This window comes from Leptosomus discolor, chromosome 3 (genome assembly GCF_034619465.1).
Source record: "Leptosomus discolor isolate bLepDis1 chromosome 3, bLepDis1.hap2, whole genome shotgun sequence".
NCBI classification, from domain to species: domain Eukaryota; kingdom Metazoa; phylum Chordata; class Aves; order Leptosomiformes; family Leptosomidae; genus Leptosomus; species Leptosomus discolor.
This window is the reverse complement of record NC_141393.1, coordinates 50491821-50502655: the sequence shown is the minus strand read 5'-3', so window position 1 is coordinate 50502655 and position 10835 is coordinate 50491821. Positions and strand designations below refer to the sequence as shown.

The following is a 10835-nucleotide window of genomic DNA, read 5'->3' as shown; positions in this document are numbered from 1 at the left end:
CCTGGGCTGTGGCTCTGCCAGCCCTTGCCCACTCACCTGCCCCAGCACCTGTGGGTATGGGGGCTTGTCCCACCCACCGTGTGCCAGCAAACACCCACAAGATGCTGTTTGTATATTATTTCCCAGATTTTCACTGACTCCATAGCAGGACTGGCATGGAGCACTACTGGTGAGCAGTGGGTCTACGTGGGGAGTGCTGGAGGTGGTGGGCACCCCCACTCTTTGGGACCTTCACAGGAGCCCTGGGTGCTGCTCAGGGAAGTCACATTTTTATTAGCGACTCTCTGATGCTGAAAGGCAAACACTGCTGAGCCACTGCTGGGCCCAGGGACCTGCCCATTTGCTGCACGTTTTAAACACCTTTCTGCCTGAATCCCAGTAAGAATTTTCTTTTCCTGTAGGACACCTTCCTGCTGTCTCAGCCCCAGCTTATCTGGCTGAAGCTTGATGCGTGCTTGCTGCCCTGGATGTGTGGAGCCAGGGCATAGCAGCGGGCACAGGACTCGGGCCAGGCTCATGCTGCTCTCCTCAAGCATGGCTGTCTTAGGGTGGATGTCACAGAGATGCCCACCTCCTTCTCTGGCCCCTCAGCAACTCCTGGTGCTCTGCTGCCACCGAGGCAGCCCCCACGGCACCCCATTGTTCACCAGGCAGATCCTAGTGGTCCCCTGGTCACCTGTCATGGGAGGCAGTGGGTGGAAGATTGCGGGGCACGGCAGTTAATGTGTAACCAGTGCCACTACCTTTCACCCGCACGCAGCTGTCAGGAGGGAGCAGGGCCACAGTGGCAGCTGGGCTGGCTCCCAGGTGCTGGTGGTATGCAGGACTGTGCAGCTGGGGTGCAGAGGCTCAGTGGGTCCCTGGGCTGTGTGGCCGCAGCCACACCTAGCCTGGCACAGCTGGCTCTGCCAGCTTCCCAGCTTTCCCTGAGATTTGTTTTTCTGCCCAGCCGTTTCCTGGAGCCAAATGGCTCGTGACTGCCTGCTTGGGGTCTTCAGCCTCCTCTGTGCCTGGTCAGTGGTGACGGGACACTGCTGCAGCCTTGACCACCAGGTAGGGGGGCTGAGGGGGCTCCTGCATGGATGGCAGCTGGGGATGGGCAAGGGCACCGCACTCGTGGTCCTGCCAGCATAGCTGGGGTGGTGGCGCCAGGCACCTGTGGGACAGCAGGCCCTGGCAGGCTGCTCCTGCTCTGCATGGTGAGCAATGAAAACCCACAGGAGCAAGTGGAGTTAACTGGGAAGTGGGCTGTGCCAGTGACCACCAGACACCACCGGGGTGGTTCACCCACACCTGGAGCCTGGCTGTCCTGCTCCCAGTCCTGCAGCATCCCTGCTCCCAGTCCTGCAGCACCCCTGCTCCCAGCCTCAGGCTGAACAGGTCGTGTTTTCCAGCCTGTTCACTGGAGCATAGCAGGGCTGGCAAAGCCTTGTCTGAGCCATGGCATTTCTGACTCTGGGGGAGTCTCGGCTGCAGCCATAACACAGCCACTCATAAAGGGTGCATGGCAAGCAGCAGTGAGGCACATCCCTGAGGGGCACCCAGCCCCTCACTTGGTTCTCCAGCACACAGTGATGCAGTGACTGAAGCTGGGATCAGGCCAACCATGGGGTCAAGATCCCTGAGCACCTGTCAAGGAAGGAAATATAACTAACCAATCCCACCAGGACAAGCGCCACAGCCAGCAGCTCAACTGCACTGGGCAGGAGCCATGAGGAAGCAGAAAAAGTGGCTGTCACATGCAGGTGGCACAGGGCAGCGCTGCCCACTGAGGTCTCAGATACTCTCTCAAAAAGTTTGCACTGTTTTCCCTAGCCTCTCTGAGCCCACCCTGTTTGAGCTTGAGACAGGACCTGTGCAGTGCCCCTGTGGCTTGGCCCCATTATAACCCAGTCCTCGGCAGCCAAAGTTTATAAGTGTACATCTATTCCTCTAGCGAGCGGGGACAGCAGAGCCTGATAGGAGATTTAGGTGAACAGGAAGATGAAAGGAGAGGTGATCATGCGAGAGGCAAAGAAATGGAAAGGCCAGGTAGCTGGAAAGCAGCCAGACCTAGAAACCCAGGACTATGGACTGCAGCAAACTTCCAGCACGGCATCTCTGCTTGTAGGGCCCAACCATCAAGCAGGAGCCCATGCCTGCCCAACCAAAGTTAAATTCCTGACCTGCTCTCTGGCAGCTTCAATCTCACATAAAGCCCAGGCAGTGCTAACACATGCTGGGGACTGGTCCCCAAAACCAGCTTGAGTTTGGCTACCCTATTGTTTTGGGAAAACGTTCATCTATTTGAGTTGATCAGTCATTGAATCATAGAATGGTTTGAGTTGGAAAAGACCTTAAAGATCATCTAGTTCCAAACTCCCTGTCATGGCAGAGACACCTCTCACTAGACCCAAATCCCCAATACAGCCTGACCTTGAACACTTCCAGGGAGGGGGCATCCACAACTTCTCTGGGCAATCTGTTCCAGTGCCTCACCGTCCTCACAGTGAAGGGTTTCTTCCTTATATCTAAGTCTACCCTCTTTCAATTTGAAACTGTTACCCCTTGTCCTATCACTACCCTCCCTGATCAAGAGTCCCTCCCCACCTTTCCATTAGGCCCCCTTTAAGTACTGGAAGGCTGCTCTAAGATCTCCCCAGAGCCTTCTCTTCTCCAGGCTGAATAACCCCAATTCTCTCAGCCTGTCCTCATAGGGGAGGTGCCCCAGCCCCCTGAGCATGTTTGTGGCCCTCCTCTGGACTCGCTCCAACAGCTCCATGTCTTTTTTGTGTTGGGGGCTCCAGAGCTGGACACAGTATTCCAGATGGGGTCTCACGAGGGCAGAGGGGCAGAATCACCTCCCTCGACCTGCTGGCAACACTACTCTTGATGCAGCCCAGGATGCAATTTGCTTTCTGGGCTGCGAGTACACATTGCTGGCTCAAGTCCAGCTTTTCATCCACCAGTACTCCCAGGTCCTTCTCCCCAGAATTGCCCTCAATCCACTCATTGCCCAGCCTGTATCTATGCTTGGGATTGTCCTGACCCAGTTGCAGGACCTTGCACTTGGCCTTGTTGAACTTCATGAGGCTTGCATGGGCTCACCTCTCAAACCTGTCAAGGTCCCTCTGGATGGCCCCCCTTCCCTCCAGTGTGTCAAGCTCACCACACGGTTTGGTGTCATTGGCAAACTTGCTGAGGGTGCACTCAGTTCCACTGTCCATGTTGCCATCAAAGATATTAAACAGCACCGGGCCCAATACTGACCCCTGAAGCACACCTGTTTTTACTGGTCTCCACTTGGACATTGAGCTGTTTACTGCAACTGTTTGAGTGCGACCTTCCAGACAATTTCTTATCCACCGAGTGGTCCATCCGTCAAATCCATGTCTTTCCAATTTGGAGACCAGGATGTCGTGTGGGACAGTGTCAAATGCTTTACACAAATCCAGGTAGATGACGTCAGTTTCTCTTCTCTTAACCGCCAACACTAAATCATGCACTGCTGGCTTTTCAGGATGGTGAATGGTCCCTGGTCAGTTTTCTTTACGAGTGTAGCCACAGCCAGCCTGAACTAAGCCGCTGTCACTCTCAGTGTATCCTCAGAAACATGGGAGGGCTGGGGGCATGGGTGCAATAGCCTCCACAGGCCCCAGGGAGCAGCTCTTGACACTGGTGCCTGGTGTCACCCATCACTCTGCAGCCTGACTGGCTGCTGCTGCCTGCCTGCCTGCCCTTGCAGTGGGCAGGGGTCTTGCCTGCTTCGCTGCTCCAGCTGGGAGGATGTCCTTGTGTCATGCAAGACCTCCCCAGGGGCTGGAGGTGGGGATCTGGGGGAGGAAGAGGAAGGCCCTCTGCAAGCTGACCCCGTATGACAACTGTCCTATAAGGGAGGACAGGAGGGTGGCAACCTGGTCCCTTCACACCCATCTTGTCTGTTTGGGTTTCCCTCCAGCTCTTCACACTCCTCCTTTACTCCTTAAGTCGGCTGCTCTCAGTCCTGGGCTGTCCTGCTCATCTTTTTCCATTTATCCTGGCCCATGCCAAACTGGCAGCTCATATGTTTTTTAAGCTTGTGTCTTTGCTTTGTTAAACTCTGCAAGGGTAGTGAAGATATTTGAACTTCTGTGGAGTATTGTTCTAGAGATCCTCCCCAGCTTGGAAAGCCTATTTCAGACAGCAGCTCTTTTCCCAGGGATGGGCCAACTGCAATGGGAAGAGTCTCCTGCACGCTCCGAGTTCCCTTCCAAGCAACATCATTGGTTTGGACCTCTCCTTCAACTCCTTGGCTGGCTTTGCAACAGAAAAGTTAGCAGATGCCACAAAGCTGCTTGGAGCACAGACTCCGCAGTGATGAGTGCCAGTCTCAGACAGCCATCTAGCAGTTTTCCCCACAGTGTTCACACACACTTGGTAGCCAGCTTTTGGTGAAGAGCATTTATATTGCTCCTAATGAAAGCAATCCTGTACTGGCTGCATGCACAGGACTGGTTGCTGAGAAGTGCCGGGTATGCTGCAGGCTGGCCCACCACGGCCTGACATGCCTTTCATGTGCCACAGCCACCACACCACCTACCGGGAAGGGGGGAAGGAACTGGCCATAGCTGGTGGGTTTCCTTGTGGCAGCAATTGGCATCTCCATCCTGATCACACTGGCTGCTAAGTGCAAGCACTTCCACAAGAACTTCACCAGCTACCACCATCGTCCGCTGACTGAAACCAGCTTGATTGGAGGCAGCCCCATGGAGGATGGCAGTGGCTGGTACAGGGGCTCCTCAGGCCAGGGGGCCTGTGAGAGCCACCCTATGCCCAGTGTTGCCAGCCTTCCAGCTGAGGATGATGACAGCTTCATCGAGGACAACTACATCCAGCCAAGTGAGCAGCTGCCAGAGGAAGAGGAGCGGCAGTTGCACCTCTCCATCTGAGCCTGCAGCCCAGCCACCACTGCTGCGGCCTCTCGCCATCCATTCCATCTCGCCTCCCCCACCTCCATCCCCTTCCTGCCTTTTCCCACCTACCCTCTGCTTTTGGCCCCATGTGGCTAGGGGCAGGAGGAAAGGAGTGGTGAGGGGGAGAGAAGTGATGAGCTGGGAATAGTGATGGAGGCTGAAGGCAGCCAGCCCTATGGTGCCCCAGCACGCCGCCAGCAGGGCTGCAGCAGCATGGCGACACTGGAGCAGCTGCTGCTCTTTCAGCCCTGCTCTGATGCTAAGGATGAAGGAGATGGTGCCTATTGTTCCCGGGCAGCCTGGTGGGGTGGGAAGAGGAGCCTACTCTTGTGCTCCCTGTGGGGTCTCTGGCACCCGCTTCGCCACTGCACTGGACCCAGCCCTGCTCTGTCTCTCAGTGTATTGTCACTCCAGGGTGTCATTAAAGGATAATTTAACCCTGCATCTGCCTGCAACGGTTTGTTTGAGCTCTCCCAGTGCTGCTGCTGGAGGGGAGACACACACACACACACACACACACATCCCCCGCACCAGCCCCACAGCTGGTCTGCAGCTTTTTTTGCATGTGCTTTCAAGGATCATAAACACATAAATCCTCATTAAATAAATCCTCATTAAATAAATCCTCATTAACTGTGACGGTGAGAGAATGGGTCTGTGGCATATGTGCTCTTGTGCAAAGAAATCTGTCACCTGCTGTGGCGCAGGCAGCCCTGGTGCGGCGCAGGCAGCTCTGGTGCATCATTGCAGGATTTCTGTGCACATCTCTCCAGTGTTGCTTCCTGATGTGTCCCTTCTCTCTTTTTTTCTCTTCCCTCTCTAGAAAGATGTGTTAGAAAGTCACTTAGCTTTCCCATGTCAGCTTTGGTGGTGCTGGTTGTGGTGGCAGGCAGACACATGCACTGGGGTGACAGCCCTGTCCCCCGGCACCCATTACAGACCCGCCTGTATCTCTAACTGTGGAGTTATACGAACATTATAATTTTTGCATTCCTGTCATCTTTGTGGTACAATAAACAGCACATGAGCCATAGGTAACTGCAAATTGTTTCTGCTGAGCCAGTTATGCCTGCATGGGTCACACCGGAGTTAAAAGCAGGGAACAGCAGCAGCATTCACCCTCCTCAGCAAGTGATTCAGGAGGCTGGTACTATCCAGATGGGAAGACTTCCCAGGGCACATCCTGGTTGTTCCTGTCCCTGATAGCTCAGGAATCTCTCCATCACACTCCAGAGCGTGAAGCATCATCACAGGAACAACATTTCTTGCAGCCCTGCCATATACCTGATTCCCCAAGCTCCTTCAAACCTCCATTTCATTGAAAACTGCCTGTTTCTTAGTAAGATAAGATATTTATCGAGCACAGAGTATACAAAAGTAAATAATACAAGCCAAAAAATGTAAACCAAAGGGGATGACTGGGTCATGTTGGATGGGCGATACAGGCCAGTGACTTAAAGCACCTTCCAGAGAGGTAACGTGCCATTTGAGGTTGTGAGAAGGAAAACCTGCTGGCTTGTTTCAGTGTGCAGCCAGTTTTTGCTCTTAAATGCCATATTTCTAAACTGAGCTTTACTTTTGCAGTAATTGCCTCATGTTTTGCCTTCTGGGCTCAACAGCTGGCTGTGAAAGTACAATATATGCTGTGATTTTTGGAAATTTCTAGTATCTTTCAGGTAGGATAGGAGACTTAAAACTGAGGGCTGGGAAAATGCATTTCAGTTATATTTTGGAGCTTATTTTCTGTGCTTTTCAACATGCTTTTCAATCATATGAGCTTGGGCTAGATGCAGTATTGTACTTTTGATCTCAGCGACGTCTTGAAAGAAGTGAAAAATACAACAGCCCAGGCTTATTGATCCAGGATATTGCTCACTCTCATCCCTCAGAACCTAGTGGGGGGTTGCTTGTCTACTTTGACCCTGCTGGGAGGCCCACTCGCTTATTCTTTAACTGAGCAGATGTGTCTGTTTTTCTGGTGTGCAGGGGGCCCCCGTCCTGTGGCAGCCTCTCTGCTCCCTCTCCAGGCAGCTTCAGTGCAAGCAGGCAGGAGCCTGGCAGCTCTTGTGGGGGGAAATGCATCTGGCATGCAGAGCTGGGAACACAAGGAGGTGAGAGCAGAAAATGAGGAGCCTTCTCAAGGGGGATCCCTGCAGGAAGCTGCCGAAGGACCATGGTTTAGCAGTAGCAGGCACGCAGGCAGACTGGTTCTGGGCTCATTGCTGCTGCAAGGCTCAAGGCTCGGCCCTACCACAGGGCGAAACAGCTTCTTTGTAAACACACCAGCTGGCACCAACATATGCAGGAGGCTTTGCGTGCTCCACATAAGGATCTTTCAGGGGCACGGCAAGGTCTTATGTTCAGAATGGTGGTAAGGGGGACTGGCTTTGCCTAGGTCCTTGAGCAGAGAGAGATGCACACACATCTGGAGGTGGGAGTCAAGTATCAGAAAGTAAGTACATACATTTAGAGGACTGTGGTGGCATTGCCACACTAGCTGATGAGCTGAAACCATAGCCACAGGAGGGACCCTGGGCTGTCATGATTTTCGCCCTGCCCTCAGCCTAAGCAGAAGCCAGCTCTGGACAGCCCTGACACCTCCCGCTCAGCAGAGAGGCCGATGGTCAAGTATCAGCCTTCAACATGGTCGACTTCTGTAAAACTTTATTATATATTTCCACACACAACACAGGAACCAAGAAAGGAACAAACCAGTATTGCTGCTGCAGTGGTGAGTCAGTGACTGGGGCAGCACAGGCTGTCCCCTCCATCCTCAGGGACAGACTGTTCTCAGCCATTATTTCTTTGGGTTGCTGATATGGCCCACAAGCATCCTTTGCTGGCACTTGGTGCACTTTTTGAAGAATTCACATTGGCACGCAGGCAGTGCAGAGCTGTGAGCTGGTCAGTCATGCATCTTCACATAAGTGCCCAGATGTACAAAACAGCCCGTGTGCAGGCAGCTCTGGCCTGTCCACAGGTGCAGGTTGGGGGAGTTGGGAGTAACTGCTAAAGCACTGATGCAAGCAGAGGTGGTGCAGCTTGGTATAACTGCACATGTACCGACACAGACGCGTAAAGCTGCAGCAACAGTGATGGTGCAAAGCTTCCAGCTCTGGCCTGTCCCTCCCTGTGTGTGCACAGTGGTCTCTGCTGGAGTAAAACAGCTTGGAGGGGAAGGCTGGCTCTTTGCTTTTCAGAGGTTTTAGGACAGAAGGACGTGAAGTCTTGGGCAGATTAAGGGAAGTGATGCAGAGAGGAGACAGCAGTTTAATAAAATCTATGGATGACGTAGAAGTGGCAGAGGAAAACGTAGAAATAACAGAGATACAAAAAGAAAAGCCAAAATTATGTTGCCATATTTTGGGGAAAACAATTCAATGCTACGGAGGAAGGAAAGCCAGCAGGAGAAGGGCAAGAGCAGATGAATACAGAAGTGCTCTCATGTGATCTGAGTGCATCGATGCTGTGGTCTGGAGCTGCAAAGGGATGAAGTCCTCATTGTCCAGTGTATGCCCAGTGGGGTTCACTGATACTGAACTCTGACACTGCCTCCAGGTGTAACATGGACAGTGATTCGTTGTGTTACTAAGGGAATGAGCCTACTGTCCTCTTTCAAATAAATTTGCTACCAGGCATCAAAAAATCATATCTCAGTCTTGTTCCATTAAAAAGGGAACTTAGCAAATAATGAGCAAAAATAACTGCTGGGGCAGAGCAGCTCAGTAAAGGGAGAGACAGGAGCAGACAGGAAAATGAAGAGGAAGAGAAGGTTGTGCAGGAGCAGCTTTGTTAGTAGATTAGGATCTGTGTCTATGGAAAGGGCAGTGAAATGGTTTGTGGGTCTATGGAGGAGATGAGAATTTTGACAATAAATTAGCCTCAAGTCACAGAAAAAGCTCCTGGGGGTGAATTGTTAGTCTGTCTCTGGGAGAGACACTTCAGCGATAGACATCTTGTAGAGATAAAACACTGAAAAAGCTCCAGGTAAGGCCCAAGTGGTAGCAGGAGAACTTTTCTGCCCCACAACAGCTGCAGCATGTGGGAGGCAGAAATAGTGCAGGAACATGGAGGGACTGAGATGAGCTGCAGCGCTTCTACAGCAGCAGAGGTGCCTCTGCTTGGGAAACTCCTGTTGGAGGGCAACAGCACTCTGTCCTTGCACCACCCCTGCAGAGCAGCAGCACCAGTCCTGGGATTCAGGCATCCCATCACCATCCCCCAGTGACTGCACCTTACAGTTTGTGGCTTTCATGGCTGGAGCATGCTGGTGTGATAACAGAGCCCCAACACAGTCCAGCACTGATAACCTGTCAGGGCCCTGACACCGACACCCTTTGATCACCCCTTTGATAAACCACAGAAGATGGTGGGCTACATAAATGCAAAATTGGAACAAATGGCAAACACAAACGGCATTTCCTCTGAGGTCCAGTCATGCCTGGGCTCTGGCACAGAGAATCCCATGCAACTCCCACGCTTGCTCCCACAGACACAGAGGTGCTTTCTCAGGAACAGCCCCTGCAGCCATACCTCCCACCAGGCTCCCTTCGCTTGCACTGCATGCCTACTGACATGCAGAATATTTCCTGCCATTTATCAGCTGTTAGAGGCTCTACTCAGGAGCTGGCAGCTCTGCATGGAGCACAGGCTGGTTTTATACCACCCACAATCACAGCCTCTCCTGCCAGGACTCAAGCTAAGTACTGGGGTCCCCAGGGGTACAGGGCAGGCTCACCTTAATTCTGTGACAGCAGCCACACCCAGACAGGCAGCAGCTATTGCAGAAGGCTTTGCGGAGCTAAAACGCCAACCAGGCCAGCGTTGCATACCTAACATGCCAGGTCACAGAGCCTGTCCAAGCACCCCAAGTCCTTGCTGTGCTGTCAGCTTGGGCCAAAGCAAATGCCAGTCATCTGTGAAAGAAGCGCAAGGCACACCGCAACACTCGCCCTTCCTTTGGGAAAGGCCAGCACAAGCCCTGATGATGGGTTGTATCCAGTGAGGCTCACACAGTGGTGTCCTGGGTCAGATCAGGTTGGCCATGCTAGAGGTGGGAGGAAGCCGCCTGTTTGCAGCGAGGTGTCCGGAGATGGTGAAGACACGGATCTCTCCAGTCTCCAGGCTCCGAGAAGCAGCCTGATGGCAGGAGGTGCAGAGCAGATAGAGCAGCAGGCAGAGGAGGATAGCACTGCCAGCAGTCAGGAGGACAACCCCACTGGTGAACATGCTGGCCAGTGGCTGTGCAGGGCTGAGCTGCATGGTCGTAGTGGAGAGGACAGTGAGAATGACCCCACAGACCACCAGCACCAGGGCGCTCAGCAGCAGCACCAGACAGTCTGAGAAGCCCCCACTCTTCAGGAGCTCAATCTGATCCCGGCTGCGGATGCAGTTCATGTCCTGGATTGCAGAGCTCAGCAGCTGCTTCAGCAGCACGAGCAGGGCCAGGAGGCAGAGCGTGGTGCCCACGGCCAGCCGCCACTCCCCAGACCGGCTGCTAGTGCTATACAGCAGGATGATGCCCCCGATCCCGCAGGCCATGATTAGCACCACAGCCATTCCATAGCACAGGATGGACTTCTTGGGGTCCTGGAACCACCAAAGCTCCACATGCTCCTCCAAGATGTTCCTCTGGATGTGGTCCACATCCATAGGGATGCGGGGGCTGCTCAGCTCTGCCAGCTCTGGCATGGTGGGCAGCTGGGTGGAGAGGGCACGGTGGGGTGGTTGCACAGATAAACCTACACCTTTACAGTGAAGTGGAGGGTCAAGGCAGCAGTGGTTGTGAAGGCAGCTGCATTTCTCAAGTGGCGATGCCTCTGTCTCATTCTTTGGAGTCCAGTGGAGCTTCCTTCTGCAGCAGTGCCACCTCGAGAGCTATGATCCATGTGCTGGGGCTGAGAC

General features: G+C 53.4%; 1 protein-coding gene across 1 annotated transcript; it reads right to left on the bottom strand.

Moving 5' to 3' along the window:
- Positions 1 to 9959: 9959 nt before the first annotated feature.
- Positions 9960 to 10622, bottom strand: TMEM125 (transmembrane protein 125). The gene has a single exon (XM_009953734.2). The coding sequence runs from the start codon at positions 10620 to 10622 to the stop codon at positions 9960 to 9962; it is 663 nt and encodes a 220-aa protein (XP_009952036.2).
- Between the last annotated feature and the right edge of the window lie 213 nt (positions 10623 to 10835).